Here is a 19279-nt window from a genome sequence, read left to right as displayed (position 1 = left end):
AATCGTACACAAATTTGAATGTAAAAAATGTGTCCCAGTACTGAAGGGGCTATAGTGTTCAAGTATATACATTTTCTTATCTTATTTTTTGTCTTTTTAGTGAATGGAAGTTATTTTTTCCCTCCTTTACCGGCAAGACACTCAGACAAACACTGCCTTTACATCTCACAGACCGCCTCGAGATTCCCTCCTTTCTATTACGAGTTTGTTGATCTTTGTATAGACAGCTGGGCCCTCTCTCTCTCTCTCTCTCTCTCTCTCTCTCTCTCTCTCTCTCTCTCTCTTATGCATAAATTACCTGTACTCAGCTGGGTTTAAAGAGAGAGAGAGAGAGAGAGAGAGAGAGAGAGAGAGGGTGAAGAGCGTTGAGAGATTGTCCCGTCATACCCTCACTCGCTCGTTCTCTCTCTCTCTCTCTCTCTCTCTCTCTCTCTCTCTCTCTCTCTCTAATGAGCAATGTCTGTGGAAAAATGAATAAATAGAGAGAGAGAGAGAGAGAGAGAGAGTGTGTGTGTGTGTGTGTGTGTGTGTGTGTGTGTGTGTGTGTGTGTGTGTGTGTGTGTGTGTGTGTGTTATCTTGTTCCCGTCTCTTCATTCCTATTCTCTCTCTCTCTCTCTCTCTCTCTCTCTCTCTCTCTCTCTCTATGGCCGTCCTATTACTGTTCCTCTTTTTTCCCTCCCCTATTTTTTCCTTCCTTCTTTCCCTCCTTCCTTCCTTCTTTTCCATTCCTTCCTTCTTTTCCTTCCTTCTTCTTCCATTCCTTTTCCCTCCTTCCTTCTTTCCCTCCATTCCTTTTATTCCTTCCTTCTTTTCTTCTTCCTTCCTTCTTTCCTTCTTTTCCTTCCTTCTTTCCCTCCCTTCCTTCTTTTCCTCCTCCTCCACACACTGGCGATGAAAAGGAAGAACAAAAGGAGAGAAAAATAATATAACGAGATATTTTTGGGGGTAGTGTCACTCGCTCCCTTTCCTCTCCTCCTCCTCCTCCTCCTCCTCCTCCTCCTCCTCCTCCTCTTCTTCTTCTTCTTCCTCTTGTGCTGTCAATTTGAGTCAAAGTTAGGAAAAGGGACGTTGATTTGTGAGAGAGAGAGAGAGAGAGAGAGAGAGAGAGAGAGAGAGAGAGAGAGAGAGAGAGAGAGTCATTCCACGGACCCAAAAAAACTCCTTTACGTCACGAGACACACACACACACACACACACACACACACACACACACACACACACACACACACACACACTTCTATTACTATTGCATCTTATTTAAACAAGAACAAAACAAACAACATCAAGAAAAACAACATTTTGAGTCAAAACAATAAATTTTTTACCTGTGTACTTTTTCTTCCCTCCTCTGGTCCCTTCCTTTGCATATTTCCCGCCTCCACGCACGCACACACACACACACACACACACACACACACACACACACACACACACACACACACACACACACACACACTCACTCTCATTCACGCACTCACGCACACACTCACGTACGCACACACACTCACTCACGCACTCACTCAAACACTCACTCACGCACACTCACGCACTCTCAAATATTAGTCACGATTTTCACTTCACGCTAATAGTATACAGGAATAGCGATATGTTTCACTTCAAAAGACTTCAAACTTCAACTTCAAATGGCTTCAATCTTCACTTCATTCATTAGAAACTTCGCTCTCACTAAATGAATATACGATTGGCAAATTTCCTTTTCCAAACTTCACTTCAAACTTCAAACTTCCTTTCAAGATTAACTTCCACACTTCACTTCACTCATTAGATAGAAACTTCACTCTTAGTAAATGAATATATAATTGACAAACTTCCTTTTCAAAACTTCACTTCAACTCGACTTTCAAACTTCACTTCAAACTTCTTCACTATCTATACGTACACTTCACTCGTCATACTAAACGGATATACAATAAACCAAACTTCCTTTCAAAACTTCACTTCAGATTTACCTGCCTTCAAAACTTCACTTCATTTCACCTCTATGAATAAGCAAACTTCCTTTTACACTTCATTTTCAGATTTACCTGCCTTCAAAACTTCACTTAAACAGAAGTCTCAAGGAACCGTGACATCCTTTCACTACAAACACACACACACACACACACACTTTAACCCACAAAAAAACACAAAACAAAACATACCAACCTTTAACTAATAACCCTACACACCCACACACCCACACACACACACACACCCCAAAACAGCGACCAATCAAGCGAGAATCCGAACGAGTAGTAAGTTTGTGTGTTAAGCCGCTGCGTGGTGAGTGGCGTTGGTCTTCCCTGTGTTCCTGTGTTTACTTGCCGCTCAAAGGCTGCAACTGGTGCCAGCGATCGTGTCTGCGGTCTGGGTATTGGAGAGCGTCGTACCAGTGGCGTAGCTCTGTGCCTGTGCTGTCCTGGGAGAGCTGCAGACCGCCTGGAGGAGAGACGTGTGAGAGAAAGAGGGGTGTGGGTATTTGGAGAGGGAGGAGAGGGTGGGTGTGGATTATTGGTATGTGAAAGATTGTTGTTTTGTGAAGGGGTTGAGGTATGAGAGAGAGAGAGAGAGAGAGAGAGAGAGAGAGAGAGAGAGAGAGAGAGAGAGAGAGAGAGAGAGAGAGAGAGAGAGAGAGAGAGAGAGAGCAAGCAAACCATTTCATCGTTGCAAGAGAAAAAAAGAAAAGAAGAGAAAGGAGAAAATGACAGAGAAAAAGGAGAAAGAAAAAAAAAAGAAAGAAAAGAGAAAAATAAGAGAAAAGCAGAAAATAGAGAAAAGAAAACACGAAAAAAAAAACAAAGACAAAACACACACACACACACACCTCCCATCTCCCACCCACCTCAAACAAACACACACACACACACAAAACACCCCTTATAGTCCCCACTTCTAACCCCAACACCCACCCACACACACACACACATCCACCCTCCCACACACACACACACACACACACACACACACACTCACCAATAAAGTCATCACTCCTGCCCACGTCCTTGTCATAGACCCGAATATCCAGCAGTTTCTTGGGAAGCTCATTGCGTCTCACCTCAAATAAGAACTCTTCATTAAATTCAGGGTTAAGATTCCGCCACTTCACTGCCGTCCGGAATTTCTTGTAGGTTGGATCTGGCTTCAGCTGACTGGTGGTTGGTGGTGGTGGTGGTGGTGGTGGTGGTGGTGGTGGTGGGTGAGAAATACGTTAGTTAGTGTTTATTTATGCATTTTTGTTGTTGTTGTTGTTTTTTTCCAGGGGAGGGAAGGGGAGGGGAGAGAGAGAGAGAGAGAGAGAGAGAGAGAGAGAGAGAGAGAGAGAGAGAGAGAGAGAGAGAGAAACACAATCCAGAACACACACACACACACACACACACACACACACACACACACACACACTCTCTCTCTCTCTCTCTCTCTCTCTCTCTCTCTCTCTCTCTCTCTCAAACAAAAGAAAACGAACACAAGAGACAATCACAGAAAACGGACCCAAACAACACACCCAAGCGTACACTCAACTAATCACACGACACTCCCACAACCACCCACACACACGCCTCCCCTTCCCTCCCACGCCCATCCCCACGCCCGCCACACACTCACACTTTGACATAGGGGTCCGAGAAGCCGTTGGAGTCCATGGAGGGCAAGTGGGCGCACCTCACCACGCCCACGATCAATGCACTTCGCTGGGTTGAATATTTGAGACTAAGAAGTAGCTTTCCCTTCTCAGCTTCGCCCTTCACCTCGTCCTCCGCCAGCTGCGAGGAGGAGGAGGAGGAGGAGGAGGAGGAGGAGGAGGAGGAGGAGGAGGAGGAGGAGGAGGAGGAGGAGGAGAAATGTAGGTTAATATTTTCCAGTTTTTCTTTATTTTACATCAGTGTGTGTGTGTGTGTGTGTGTGTGTGTGTGTGTGTGTGTGTGTGTGTGTGTGTGTGTGTGTGTGTGTGTGTGTGTGTCATATCTACATGCAGTTACTATTTTAATAAAAGGAGTAAGACTTGACAACAGCAGGAGGAGGAGGAGGAGGAGGAGGAGGAGGAATAGAAGAAAGAAAAGAAAGAAGCGGACCAGTAAAAGAAAAAGAGGAAGAAAACGAGAAGGAACAAAAGAAAAAAAGAGAAAAGAGAAAAAAAAAAGGAACAAGAGAAGAAAAAAAAAGATTAGGAGAAAAAAAAAAAAAATAAATAAAAGTACAGATATTAATTCTCTTCTCCAGATTTCGAAAGAGGAAGAAAACGAGAAGGAAGAAAAAAGAAAGAAAAAAGAAAGAATGGAAACAGAAGAAAATAGAAAAAAGAGAGAAAGAGATAGAAGAAGAAAAAATAAAAAATAATAAAAAACTCACATTAATCCTCTTCTCTAGGTTAATCTTAATGCGTTTGGTCTCGTGGGGGGACACCTGTTTGAGGGCCACCCGCGCCTCACCCAGGAAGTCACACCCGAAGCGGTCCTCGTCTGCAGAAAACGGAGAACGGGAAGAACAAGTGAGTGTAATAGAAAATGGGTCTTTAATCTACAATACATTCGCGCCACATCATCCTCATTATTTCAAAAGGCTCTAGTTGAAGTGAGGCGGGTTTTTGAAGGTGCTTTTGTGGTTCTAGTGTGAGATTAATAGTGTTTTTGTGTTATGAACTAAAGAAATACTCTTAAATACTACTACTACTACAACTACTACTACACTACTACTACTACTACTACTACTACTACTACTACTAAAAACACCACTACTATTACTACTACTACAACAACAACAACAACAACAACCACTAGTACCACCACTACCACCACTACCACCACCACCCCAACTCCTACAACCACCACCACCACCACCACCACCACCGCGTACCTAAAACAGTAAGCCGCAGTGTCTTCCTGGCCATGTCCTGATCTGAGAGCCCGTAGTAGGTAAGGGTCTCGTTGAAGTCTGGGTTGAGGTCTTGGGAATCGTGCGGGAGCGGAGTTTGTTGGACTGTGCCGGGGAGAGAGATGGGAAGATTAACACACAGGACACAGGTTAGCGGAGACTGAGAGATGAGGCATAGCGATGAGAGAGTAGTGGTAGAGTGAGAGATGAGGGGTAGAGATGAGAGAGTAGTGGTAGACTGAGAGATGAGGGTTTGAGATGAGGGATGAATGTGGAGATGAGGTCAAATAGATACAGAGAGAATAGAAGCAAAAAATGGAAGAAGGAAAATATAAAAAGAAATTAATTAAAGAAAGGAAGACAGAATGAAGGAAGGCAAATATGAAGTGTCTGAAAATTTTAAAGACTTTTCATCTATCACTTCACAAAACACAAAACTGAAACAAAAAAAAAACGGAAGGAAAACTGAAAAAAGAAACTAATTAAAGAAAGGAAGACAGAATGAAGGAAGGCAAATATGAAGTGTCTGAAAATTTTAAAGACTTTTCATCTATCACTTCACAAAACGCAATAAATAAGAAAAAAATGAAAGGAAAAGAAAAAAAATAAAACTAATTAAAGAAAGCAAAGATGAAATACCTAAAAACATGAAAACTTTCACTCACAGCTTTACAAAATATTTTCACGTTTTCATCATTCACTGCTGGGAGAAAAAAAAAAAAAAAAAAAAAAAGAAAATGAAAAGAGGAGAAGAAATACCAGGGAAAAAAAAGAAGCAGAATAGAAGAAAGAAAGAAAAATTGAAATAAACTAGTAAGACGAAAATATATTTAGTGCATTTCCTTCTATAAATTAATCCAGTCAACTTCTCTAACAGTGCAAGGAAGAAGAAAATTTATACAAGATCAAGATTAAATAGATAACTCACTTTTTTAACCTTTTCTAAGTGCAAGGAAGAAAATTTATACAAGATCAAGATTAAAACAGAAAATTCACTCTTTTAATCTTTTCTAACAGTGCAAGGAAGAAGATTTTATACAAGATCAAGATTAAAACAGAAAATTCACTCTTTTAATCTTTTTCTAACACTGCAAGAAAGAAGATTTATACAAGATCAAGATTAGATAAACTGACTCTCTTAATCTTTTTCTAACAGTGCAAGGAAGAAAAAAATTTATACAAGATCAAGAAAAAATAAAAACCTCACTTTTTTAATCTTTTTCTAACAGTGCAAGGAAGAAGAAAATTTATACAAGATCAAGATTAAATAGATAACTCACTTTTTTAACCTTTTCTAAGTGCAAGGAAGAAAATTTTATACAAGATCAAGATTAAATAGAAAACTCACTCTTTTAATCTTTTCTAACAGTGCAAGGAAGAAAATTTATACAAGATCAAGATTAAATAGAAAACTCACTCTTTTAATCTTTTCTAACAGTGCAAGGAAGAAAAAAATTTATACAAGATCAAGATTAAATAGAAAACTCACTTTTTAACCTTTTCTAACAGTGCAAGGAAGAAGAAAATTTATACAAGATCAAGATTAAAACAGAAAATTCACTCTTTTAATCTTTTTCTAACAGTGCAAGGAAGAAGAAATTTATACAAGATCAAGATTAAAATAGAAAACTCACTCTTTTAATTCTCAGTTTAGTTCCTTTTGACACATTCTTCCAGTAGTAATACTGAGGACAGAAGCCACAAGAGGGGGGGGGTCAGTGGAAGGGAAGAAGCTGAAGACAGATGATGAAAATGAGGGAATAAAATAATAATGGAGGAATTAATAATGAAAAAAAAAACGAGGAAAAACAGAGAAATGAAGAATGAAAAATGAGGAAATATGGAGAAATTAATGATGAAAAAGGAGGAAAAATAGAAGCAGATGATAAAAATGAGGAAGGAAGTAGTGGTAGGTGTTGATGAAAATATGGGAAAAGAAAAGTTTGTAAGACATGATGCAAATGTGATAAAAAAAAAAAAGTAGAAATAGATGATGAACGTAAAGGAAAAAAGTAGAAACATGATAAAAATGAGAAAAAAAAGTAGAAATTATAGAAAAAAAAAATATGGATAAAGGTAGAAATTGTTGAAAAAAAAATATGGACAAAACTTTTTCCTTCTTTCCCTTTTTCCCTTTTCTTTTCCTTTTCACTTTTTTTTACTTTCAAACCAAAAAAAAAAAAAAGCTGAAAAAAAAATCATACGTGGTGTACAAAACTTTTCAATTGAATTTCCCTTTTCTTATTTCCCTTTTTTATTTCCCTTTTTTATTTCCGTTTTTTTATTTGAAGGGAAAAAAATAATACTGGAAAAGAATCAGAAAATACGAGAAAATTTTTGTCTGGTTCTTTTTATTAGATTTCCATATGAGAGAGAGAGAGAGAGAGAGAGAGAGAGAGAGAGAGAGAGAGAGAGAGAGAGAGAGAGGAGACAGTGTTTCTCTCTCTCTCTCTCTCTCTCTCTCTCTCTCTCTCTCTAGGGGTAAAAGTAGGAGACAGATGTTTCTCTCTCTCTCTCTCTCTCTCTCTCTCTCTCTCTCTCTCTCTCTCTCTCTCTCTCTCTCTCTCTCTCTCTCTCTATCTATCTATCTATCTATCTATCTATCTATCTATCTATCTATCTATCTCACTCAGAATACTGGACACACACACACACACACTCTCTCTCTCTCTCTCTCTCTCTCTCTCTCTCTCTCTCTCTCTCTCTCTCTCTCTCTCTCTCTCACACACACACACACACTGGAACGGATTAAAAAAAAAAAATACAGCTTTGAAAAGGAAACGAAGAGAAATGAAACGGCTTAACGAAACGAAATGAAACAAGAGTGATACGAAATGACACGTGGAAGAGTTAATACTAAAGAGACACGCTGTTGTGCTGGATGACTGATACGAAACGATACGCAGGTGTGAAGCGGAGCGAGGGAAACAAAGGCCAGCGGAGTGAACAAGGAAATAATGTTGAAAAAAAGGCGAAATATTGTGAATTTATAGGTACAGGGATAGAGAGAGAGAGAGAGAGAGAGAGAGAGAGAGAGAGAGAGAGAGAGAGAGAGAGAGAGAGAGAGAGAGAGACGCCACGTCCCACACAGGGAATACACCACCAGATCGACGGATCAGCCATGGTTTGGCTACCGTTGCCGTGTTGCTGCCGAGGCAAAGTATGCTGCCTGGCTCCGCTACAAGAGGAACCCGACTCGGCGCAACAAGGACCTGCACAGGGCTGCATGCAGGAGGATGGTGGTAACCAGCAAGTGGGCCTTAAAAAAGTGGGAGGAAAGCCTGCGCCGGAAACTGTGTGGCACTGGCGTAGGAAACAAAACTTGGTGGTCTCTTGTTAAGGACAAACAAGGAACTGGCCACCAAGAATCCATCCCTCCCTCAGCAAGCAGGACGGTACTGTCGCCACCAGCAGTAAGGAGAGGGCACAGTTGCTGGCTTCCTTGTTTGCTGGAAAAATGAAGGTCGGGAATCCACAGCAGCCACCGCCTCAGCTGGTCCAGCAATGTGAGAAGACTGTCACCATGGTGGAGGTGACGCATCAGCAGGTGAAGCGATTATTGCGGGGCTGGACACACAGAAAGCCACCGGCCCTGATGACATCAGCCCGCACCTGCTGAAGCGATGCTCCCAGGAACTGGCTGCCCCTCTCACCCAAGTTCACAACTTGTGTACGGGAAAACGTCTGGCCTTCAGTGTGGAAGGAGGCTCGAGTAGTTCCTGCACACAAAAAGCTCCAGGACGGACCCAAAAAACTACAGACCCATATCCCTGTTGTCAGTGGTGGGTAAAGTGTTTGAGAGGGTCGTGGCAGAGGTGGTGTGTAGCCATCTCAAGGACAATGCCCTCCTCTCAGACCAACAGTTTGGGTTCAGACCTGGAAGGTCAACCTCCGACCTAATGATGCTTCTCACCAGGCATTGGCAGGACGCCCTCGACGACGGCAAGGACACTATAGTGGTTGCTTTGGACATAGCAGGAGCTTTTGATAAAGTATGGCACAACGGATTACTAGAAAAGCTTCGTGCTAAAGGCATCCAGGGTGGCTTGCTACGACTCTTGGGAAATTACCTGCAGGACAGAAGCCTCAAGGTGGTTGTCAACGGGCAAACATCTGAGTCCCTGCCTGTGGAGGCATCAGTGCCACAGGGTTCAATTCTTGGCCCACTCCTGTGGAATATCTACGTGGATGATCTTCTCCAGCTACTGCCAGGAGTCATGGCCTATGCTGATGACTGCACCCTCTCCTATACCTATCCACGCCAGGACAGTGGGCGGGCTGCTGAGGCCATCAATCAGCAGCTACGAGTGATAAAGGAGTGGGGTGCTCGCTGGCAAGTGACATTCGCGCCGGAGAAGACACAAGCAATGGTTGTCTCTCGGTCCCCAGCCGCCATGGCAGCAATGGCAGGAAAGTTGTCTTTGGCGCTGCTGCTCTCCCACTCCAAGATGACGTCAAGATACTTGGAGTGGAGGTGGATCGAGGGCTGAGGTTTGACAGGCATGTCAAAACCATTGCCAAGAAAGCCTCTCACAGGATCTCCGCTCTCAGAAGGATCGCCAGTTTCCTCGACAGGAAGGGGAGACTGCTGCTGTACAAGGCACAGGTGCGGCCCCACCTTGAATACGCAGCTCTCTCCTGGATGTCCTGTGCCGCCACACACAGAAGGAGACTGGACAGCATCCAACGCCGCGCCATACGGCTAGTAGATGCTGCACTACCACCTCACCCAGAGCCTGAGCGTCCCCTTGATTCACTGGAACACCGCAGAGACGTGGCGGCGATCGTAGTGTTCCATAAGGCACAGGTGCAAAGAGTGCCACATCTGGCAGGGCTGCGTCATCCTCTAAGAGTCACCGCACGGAGCACGAGAACGGTGCTCAATGGTGGTGACGCCGTAGAGGTGCCGCGATCCCACGGGTGTCAGCATCAACGCACCTTCGCAGGACGCGTCTCCAGGATGTGGAACTTGTTCACGGCCGCGGTGCCTCACGTCCAGGAGATGAACACTCACAGTGTCAAACTGATGGCACATAAGTGGAGACAGACACTGCCAACTCCTCTGACACTCTTTGTGACGTGACACTCAGTGTAGTGCAGTGCGTGAATAGTGCTAGTGAAGTGAAACGAATAGTGCTCCATTTACATGCTGACCATCTTGTATATTATCTATTTTTAAGTCTTGTAAATATTGTAGAGAAATAGATTGTAGTACCCTTAGAATAGGTAGCACACGACAGTGCGCCTTTGGGTACATGTTCCTTTGTATTAAGTTTTGTTTAAATAAAAAAAAAAAAAAAAAAAAGAGAGAGAGAGAGAGAGAGAGAGAGAGAGAGAGAGAGAGAGAGAGAGAGAGAGAGAGAGAGAGAGAGAGTGTAAAGATGTTGAAATATGAATGATCGACAGGGAAAGTAGATTAATGTGGTAAAGATGGAAGGAAGGAAGGAAGGAAGGAAGGAAAGGAAGGAAGGAAGGAAGAAATAAAGAAAAGAAAATATGCATGAGAAGAGAAGAGAGAAAAATAAATATGTTGAAAAAAGAATAAACGACAAAATGAAGGAAGGAAGGAAGGAAGGAAGGAAGGAAGGAAGGAAAGAAAAGAAAATATGCTTAGGAGAAAAAAAATGAATACATACGAAGAAATGGGAATGAATGACAAAATGAAAGAAAGAAAGAAAGAGAGAAAGAAAGAAAGAAATATAAAGAAAGAAAAAAGAAAGAAAAGAAAAAAAATGACGTAAAAATAAATAAATAAATAAATAAACAAAAAACACACACACACACACACACACACATGAACGAAACTCAAAGAAACTGAACGAAACGAAACGAAATGGAAACAGACCAAAATAAAAAGAGAAACAGAGAAACCACGCATTCAAACACACAACAAAAAGAAAAAAAATGACTCTTACTGAACAAATAAATAAATAAATAAATAAATAAATAAATGAACGAAACGAAATGGAAAACGATCAAATGAAAAAAAAACGACCATTAAAATTGACAAATAATGAAAAAATTGGTGAATCTTAAAAAAAAAATACAAATAAAGCCAAATTTTCAAAGCTTTACTGATCGACAAAAGCTTTAAGACGAAGAAAGCTTTATTAGAGGAAGAAAGCTTTATTAATAGTAGAAAACTTTACTGACAGATGAAAGCTTTTATCAATTGTGGGAATAAAGCTTTAGTGATAGACGAAAGCTTTTATTAATAATAGAAAAAGCTTTATTGACAGAAGAAAGCTTCAATGACAGAAAAAAAACTTTATTGACAGAAGAAAGCTTTATTGAGAAAAAGCTTTATTCACAGAAGAAAGCTTTATTGACAGAAAAAGATTTATTGACAGAAAAAAGCTTTGATAAAAAAAGCTTTGACAGAAAAAGTATTATTGACAGAAGAAAGCTTTATTGACAGAAAAGCTTTATGGACAGAAGAAAGCTTTATCAATAGAAAAAAAGCTTTATTGACAGAAAAGCTTTATTGACAGAAGAAAGCTTTACTGACAGAAGAAAACTTTATTGACAGGAAAAAGCTTTATTGACGGAAAAAATTTACAGAGAAAAAGCTTATTGACAAAAAGCTTTATTGGCAAGAAAAAGCTTTATTGACAAGAAAGTTTTGACAGAAAAAAGTTTTGACAGAAAAAAGCTTTATTGACAAAAAGCTTTATTGACAAGAAAAAGCTTTATTGACAAGAAAAAGCTTTACTGACAGAAAAAGCTTTATTGACAAAAAGCTTTATTGACAAGAAGAAAGCTTTATTGACAGTAGAATGAAGACTTACTATTTCTGAAAGAGAGAAATTTACAAATAGCCTTAAGAAAAACATGACTTTCACGGTGTGTGTGTGTGTGTGTGTGTGTGTGTGTGTGTGTGTGTGTGTGTGTGTGTGTGTGTGTGTGTGTGTGCGTGCGTGCGTGCGTGCTTGCTGGCTCCGGGAAGCAAGTGGAGTTTCACATACGGGTCCGCTTGTTTGCTATTTTCCGACGCTCGTAGATTCTGAGAGAGAGAGAGAGAGAGAGAGAGAGAGAGAGAGAGAGAGAGAGAGAGAGAGAGAATCAATACATTTTAATAACATTTTGCATATTATATTCTCCTACACTGAATATGTACGACGTGTGTGTGTGTGTGTGTGTGTGTGTGTGTGTGTGTGTGTGTGTGTGTGTGTGTGTGTGTGTGTGTGGAATGTATGTATATTCCACTAAAGTGTAGCAATATAGTATATTCCACTAGAGAGAGAGAGAGAGAGAGAGAGAGAGAGAGAGAGAGAGAGAGAGAGAGAGAGAGAGAGAGAGAGAGAGAGAGAGAGGTTATCGGTTACCTATATCTACACCACTATAACCACATGGGACAAGAAAGTAGGTAAGAATTGTCCAAACCTTCCCAAACCTGCTACATTCCAAACCTGTTACATTCCAAACCTGTCATTTTCTCAAACTTCCTCAAATCTTTCTTAAACCTTCCCACACCTGTCACCTTCATAACCTCTTCCATACCTGTCCTCTTTCCCCCACACCTGCTCCTTCCCACACCTGTGCCTCTCCAAACCTGCCTCTGCCCCCCACAAGCCTGCTCTCTTCATAAACCTGTTCCATTCCAAATCTGCTTCATTCCAAACCTGCTCCTTTCCAAACCTGCTCCATTCCAAACCTGCTCTATTCCAAACCTGCTCCATTCCAAACCTGCTCCATTCCAAACCTGCTCCATTCCAAACCTGCTCCATTCCAAACCTGCTCCATTCCAAACCTGCTCTATTCCAAACCTGCTCCATTCCAAACCTGCTCCATTCCAAATCTGGTCCATTCCAAACCTGCTCTATTCCAAACCTGCTCTATTCCAAACCTGCTCTATTCCAAACCTGCTCTCTTCACAAACCTGCTCCCTCCCACACTTTCTCCTTTTCCAAACCTGTCCTTCCCCAAATGTTCCTAAACCTCACTTTCCTTAACGCTTCCAAACCTGTCCTCTTCACAACCTTCCTCAAATCTTTCTTCACCTTTGCAAACTTTCACACACCTGACGCTTCAAACCTGACGTCCCAAACCTGTCCCTCGTATACTAACCTTTGCTTAAAAATTTCCAAAACATTTTCCACACCTTCCCATAAACAACCACAATTTTTTTTCCAAACCTTCCCACACCTCTCTCTCTCTCTCTCTCTCTCTCTCTCTCAAACCTGCCCTCATAACACCACACCTACACACACACACACACACACACACACACACACCAAACCTAACTTATCCTAAACCAAATCAAACCCTTTCCAAACCTGTCACTCCCACACCTGTCACTCCCACACCTGTCCTCTCTCACACACCTGTCACTCTCACACACCTGTCCTCTTTCACACACCTGTCTTCATCACAAACACACACACACACACACACACCTAACCTAACCTAACCTAACCTAAACTAACGTAGCCTTTTTCCACACCTGTCCTTCCTACATCTGTCCCCCCCACACCTGTCTCACCACACCTGTCTCACCACTCACCCTTGCGCTGTGAACGGTGCAATGAAGAGCTTGGTTATGTGAATCGTAGAGAAGGGAGAACTCGATCGTGCCAAGCTCCGGAATGCCTGCGGAGAGATACCCACGGTGAGAGAGAGAGAGAGAGAGAGAGAGAGAGAGAGAGAGAGAGAGAGAGAGGTGTTGAGTACGAAGGGGGATAAAGAAAGGAAACAAAGAGGGGGAAAAAAGGAGAAAAGAGGGAAATAACAGGAAAAGAAGGGATGAGAGAGAGAGAGAGAGAGAGAGAGAGAGAGAGAGAGAGAGAGAGAGAGAGAGTAAATATAAGTATGTTTGTGAGGAAAGATTGAACAGAATGGGTTCACGCCTCGCCCTGGGCAACGCCACTCAAAGAAAACGGGAGATGGTGAAGGGTACACTTATTAAAAAGAGTAATGAAAGAGGTGGAGGAAATAAAGGGTGTAATCAAGAAAGAACGAGACACACACACACACACACACACACACACACACACACACACACACACACACACACACACACACACACTGAAAGGTTAAGTCATATGGTACTACTTGGAAGAATTTCATTACAGCTGCTCTCTCTCTCTCTCTCTCTCTCCCTGCTGGTCGCGTCCCTGCAGGCTGGTGGTGGAGAAAACGTCGTCCATGCTGCTGTTAGTTGTCACCTCGTCCTTACTCGAAGAATTCCGCGACAACATTGAGTCCTTTGAATCTCGTGACCCCCTGCAGTAGTAGTAGTAGTAGTAGTAGTAGTAGTAGTAGTAGTAGTAGTAGTAGTAGTAGTAGTAGTAGTAGTAGTTGGACAAAACTTACTAAATTTTGCTGATAATCCTGACTTTTTCTATTTTTCTTTATTTTTCTCTCCTATTGTGCCTTTTTCTAACTTGTAAGAGCCCAAGGACCCTTTAAACACACCTATACACACCTTTTAGTCATGCGCACACACACACACACACACACACACACACACACACACACACACACACACACACACACACACACACACACACACACCTGATAGTCCCTTCTCCTCCCCTACACTTCCCACACAGACGTCAACATCTGCCTCTTCTGTCCCAGGCTATTATTTACACCTACTATCACTCCCTCCTGCCACTACACACCTGCCTTACATGGTGTCCTTGCCGCCCCACACCTACGATAGCTACAAGTACATGTCTCTGTACAAACCTACACATCTGCACTTGGTATTCAAAGTATTCACAGCACCACACGCCTGTTCCACACGTGACTTGTATTCTGTTGTTGCATATGTGTCTCTTTGTTTACGTGTAGAAAGTCATGGATTTGTATGTCTTGTAGCTTTTCTCATCTGTTCCTGTAACTAAACATACACACAAAAAGAAATAATAATAATAAATAAAAAAGAATAAAAGTACAACACTGGTGGCAGCGGTAGGATTCACAGTTTTTTTTTTTCTCTCTCTCTCTCACACGCACACGCACGCACACACACATTAGGAAGGGTCTATGGAGGTCAAAAGATTAATGGCCACAGTCTTCACTATTCTAATCCCTACATGAGTTTCTGAAGCTGTAAAAAATCACCAAATAGTAACCAGATGAATAGGAAAATGCGTCATGGTACTTAAGGGGTTCAATTTAATCTCACCTAACTTAACCTAACCCAACTAACCAAACCTCACCACCTAACCTAACTTAACCCTAACGTAACCCAACTCTAACCAAACCAAACCTAACCTAACCTAACCTCACCAAGCCACAACACTCACCTGAACTCCCTGGAGGTGGCCGGCGATCTACTAAGCTTAACCTAACCTAACCTAACGCAACCTACCCTACCCAACCCTAATCTAACCTAACCTAACCTCACCAAACCACCAAACACTCATTCAACTCCCAGGAGGTGGTCGGCGATCTACTAACCTTAACCTAACCTAACCTAACATTACCCTATTCTAACCTAACCTAACCTAACCTTCCCTAACCTCACCAAGTCACCAAGCACTCACCTGGACTCCCTGGAGGTGGCGGGAGATCTGCTAAGCTTAGGATGCCTTTTCTCCTCCTTTGAAGCTTCGGACCCACGGCGAGACCAAAAACCATTGACTGTAGGAGAGGCTGCCACCCCTGCCGCCGCCCCCTGCCCCATGCTCCCACTGCTGCTGCTGCTACTACGGTTCATGGGGAGGGGGGAGCGAGGGGTGGAGGGGCCAGCAGGGTGCATGGGGTCGCTGGAAGGGTTAGGGGTGACAGGGCCGCTTCCCGTGTCCCCTGCGCCACCGCCCTCACCGTCCTCTCGGCTCAGATTTGGTGAGTCACTAACGGAGGAGTTGGAGCCACGGCCGGAGTCTCGCCACGCCACCCTGCAGAAGGCGCAGCAGCAGGAGGAGGAGGAGGAGGAGGAGGAAATGATATGATGATGTTTCTTTTCACCTTCTCATCTTATTCTGCGTCTAAGTTTATAATGCTCTCTCTCTCTCTCTCTCTCTCTCTCTCTCTCTCTCTCTCTCTCTCTCTCTCTCTCTCTCTCTCTCATTAACTGTGAGGACAAGAACCTGATATACACCAAAAAAAAAAAAAAAAAAAATATATATATATATATATATATATATATATATATATATATATATATATATATATATATATTCTTATTAAAGAGGAAGGAAGGAAGGAAGGAAGAAAAGAAAGAAAAGAAAGGAAAGAACTGACAAAAAAGGAAGATTTTATGAGGAAATGAGATATGAGAGAGAGAGAGAGAGAGAGAGAGAGAGAGAGAGAGAGAGAGAGAGAGAGAGAGAGAGATGAGGCGGAGGACAGGTAAGGAAAAATTTATCAAAGGTGAGAAGACCTTCCTGTAATCCTATTAGAGGAAGGAGGGAGGGAGGGAGGGAGGGAGGGAATGGAGGGAAGGAGGGAAGGGGAGGAGAAAGCAGAGAGAGAGAGAGAGAGAGAGAGAGAGAGAGAGAGAGAGAGAGAGAGAGAGAGAGAGGGGGGGAAGGAGATGGAGAGGTATTCATCTATTACTCCTTGCAATCTCTCTCTCTCTCTCTCTCTCTCTCTCTCTCTCTCTCTCTCTCTCTGTTCTCAGGTATAAAATGTTACCTTTTTGCATGCTTTAATTAAATTATCTTCTTACCTTATTCAAAATTGTCCACATTTTAATTCCTCTCTCTCTCTCTCTCTCTCTCTCTCTCTCTCTCTCTCTCTCTCTCTCTCTCTCTCTCTCTCTCTCTCTCCTTCTTTTTCCTACCCTGAGATTGATCCCGTCTCTCTCTCTCTCTCTCTCTCTCTCTCTCTCTCTCTCTCTCTCTCTCTCTCTCTCTCTCTCTCTCTCTCTCCCTCATTTCTTTATATATCTCCTCCTTTGAACAATCCTTTCATATTGCATCTCTCTCTCTCTCTCTCTCTCTCTCTCTCTCTCTCTCTCTCTCTCTCTCTCTCTCTCTCTCTCTCTCTCTCTCTCTCTAACATGCTGCCCTTCATTTAAAATACATTAACATCATTCTTTGTAGTGTGTATGCTAAGCTCTCTCTCTCTCTCTCTCTCTCTCTCTCTCTCTCTCTCTCTCTCTCTCTCTCTCTCTCTCTCTCTCTCTCTCTCTATTTTATCATTTATTGAGTTTATTTGTTTTTTATTGGTGTTTTTCCTATCTCTCTTTCTCTTTTTCTATTCGTCTCTCCATTTCTCTTATTTATCATTTCCATTTTCTTATTTTATCTTTCGTTTATCAATATTTATTTATCTCTTCATTTTCTCTTCAATTTCCTCATGTCATATTCTTCTCTAGACCATTTTCATATTCTCATTTTCAACTTTCTCCCTTCACAACACGCAACCCTCTCTCTCTCTCTCTCTCTCTCTCTCTCTCTCTCTCTCTCTCTCTCTCTCTCTCTCTCTCTCTCTCTCTCACGTCCAGTATCATTAATTGCATTTCAAAATTTTTCTTGTCCTTTTTACTTCTTCAAGTGATGTGAGAGAGGACTATTTCTCTCTCTCTCTCTCTCTCTCTCTCTCTCTCTCTCTCTCTCTCTCTCTCTCTCTCTCTCTCTCTCTCTCTCTCTCTTCCTCTTTCTGTTTTTGTTATTTCGCCCCAAATGGAAACCTAATTTTCTTCATTTCTTAATAGTATTTCTCTCTCTCTCTCTCTCTCTCTCTCTCTCTCTCTCTCTCTCTCTCTCTCTCTCTCTCTCTCTCTCTGCACACAAACATGAAGTACAAAGAGAGAGAGAGAGAGAGAGAGAGAGAGAGAGAGAGAGAGAGAGAGAGAGAGAGAGAGAGAGAGAGAGAGAGAGAGAGAGAGAGAGAGAGAGAGAGAGAGAGAGAGAGAGAGAGAGACTATTTCACTCTTTCCTCATCACATTTATAATCATTCCACTCATTAACTGTCCACCCCAGTCGCTAATTAGTCAGCTGTGCCCCAGGTGTGAGAGAGAGAGAGAGAGAGAGAGAGAGAGAGAGAGAGAGAGAGAGAGAGAGAGAGAGAGCTTACCTTAGCAGTGGTGAGGGTGACCTGTCTATGGCGACGTCTCTTCTAAGTTCCGTCCTGGGGCTGAGCTGGTGGGGAGAGGAGGAGGAGTAGTAAGGGGAGAGGAGGAGTGGTCCTACCTCCCCCCCACTCTCCCGACTTGGGGCGCGGCTGAGGTCGCGCTGGGTCACGGCTGGGGAGAGAGAAGGACGATGGAAGGTCATTGAAAAAAAGTTAGGTTAGGGATAGGTTGGGTTGGCTCTCTCTCTCTCTCTCTCTCTCTCTCTCTCTCTCTCTCTCTCTCTCTCTCTCTCTCTCTCTCTCTCTCTCTCTCTTATTTTTCTCTATACATTTAGTTTTCTCCTTCTCTACTTCTTCTTCCTCTTCTCTTATTTATCCTGGCTTCCTTCTCTTCTTCCTTCATTCTTAACTCTTCCTCAAGTTCTATCCTCCCTCTATCCTTCTCCTTCTCCTTCTCCTTCTCCTCTCCTTCCTCTCCTCTTATCTATCCTGCCTTCCTTCTCTTCTTCCTTCATTCTTAAGTCTTTCTCTATTTCCTCTTTCTCCGTCTCCTTCTCTATCCTTTTACTTCATTTATATCCTTTATCTTCATTTTTATTTCCTTCTATCCATACACTCTATCTATCCTTTCTTTTACTTTTCTCTATTCCTTCTTCTGTATACCACTATCCTACTCTTACTCCTATTCCCATAATCCCATTTTTTCCCCTATCCTCTCTCTTATTCTCTCTATTCTTCTCCTCTTCTTCCTATTCTCTCCTGTTCCTTCATGTGTTTTTCCTGTTCTGTTATATCCTTTCTCATTCCTTCCTATTCCCTCTATCCTTTTCCACGGTCCTCCTATTCTCTCCTATCCTTTCCTATCCCTCTCCTATTTCCTCCTATCCTTTTCTATCACTCTTCTGTTTTCTCCTATCCTTTGCCATCCTCCTTCATTTTCTCCTTTTCTTTCCAATCTCTTCCTATTCTCCTCTATCCTTTCCCATCTCCTCCTAATCTATCTGCTATCCTATACCATCCCTTCCCATTCCTTGCCTATCTTCTCTCCCGTCTTCCTGTTCTCTCTATTTTTTTTCCTACTCTCTCCTATTTTGTCCCATCCTGTCCTACCATCCCCTATCTCTTCCTATCCTCTCCCACCCCCTCCCACCACTCCCAGCCCCTCCCAGCCCCTCCCATCCCTCTCTACCTTCCACTTTCAACAAAAACATGGATTAATCTTGAATATTCATTGGAAAACTGGCAGAATGTGACTTTTTCGAGGTGTTGTGGTGGTGATACACGGACAGACAGACAGACAGATGGACAGGCAGGCAGGCGGACAGACAGGCGAGGTGTGAGGGACGGAAGGGAACGCTGTGAGACGGAGAACGCAATGGGAATGACAGGGAGAGAGAGACAGGACGTGATGTAAACAGGGAACGGAAGAGAAGCGATGG

The 19279-nt window shown here is 42.6% G+C and overlaps 1 protein-coding gene and 1 long non-coding RNA gene across 2 annotated transcripts in view; both read right to left on the bottom strand.

Moving 5' to 3' along the window:
• Positions 1–1208: 1208 nt before the first annotated feature.
• LOC123512557 (double C2-like domain-containing protein beta) lies at positions 1209–12597 on the bottom strand. The gene is given in 7 exon segments (XM_045268984.1): positions 1209–2440; positions 2975–3150; positions 3605–3762; positions 4349–4458; positions 4853–4939; positions 4942–4975; positions 12391–12597. Coding segments are annotated over 7 exon segments (894 nt in total). The 3' UTR covers positions 1209–2318.
• Positions 12598–13965: 1368 nt separating this feature from the next.
• The window catches only part of LOC123512580, a 24060-nt gene continuing 18746 nt past the window's right edge, over positions 13966–19279 (bottom strand). The window contains exons 8-10 of the long non-coding RNA XR_006677127.1: positions 17844–18012; positions 15364–15717; positions 13966–14092 (exon numbers count right to left, since the gene is read on the bottom strand). This is a non-coding gene — a long non-coding RNA (uncharacterized LOC123512580). The remainder of the gene's footprint in view (positions 14093–15363; positions 15718–17843; positions 18013–19279) is intronic.

The sequence above is a fragment of the Portunus trituberculatus genome, chromosome 34 (genome assembly GCF_017591435.1).
Source record: "Portunus trituberculatus isolate SZX2019 chromosome 34, ASM1759143v1, whole genome shotgun sequence".
NCBI lineage: Eukaryota > Metazoa > Arthropoda > Malacostraca > Decapoda > Portunidae > Portunus > Portunus trituberculatus.
Note: the sequence above shows the minus strand (reverse complement) of the source record. Positions and strands in the feature narration are given on the sequence as shown.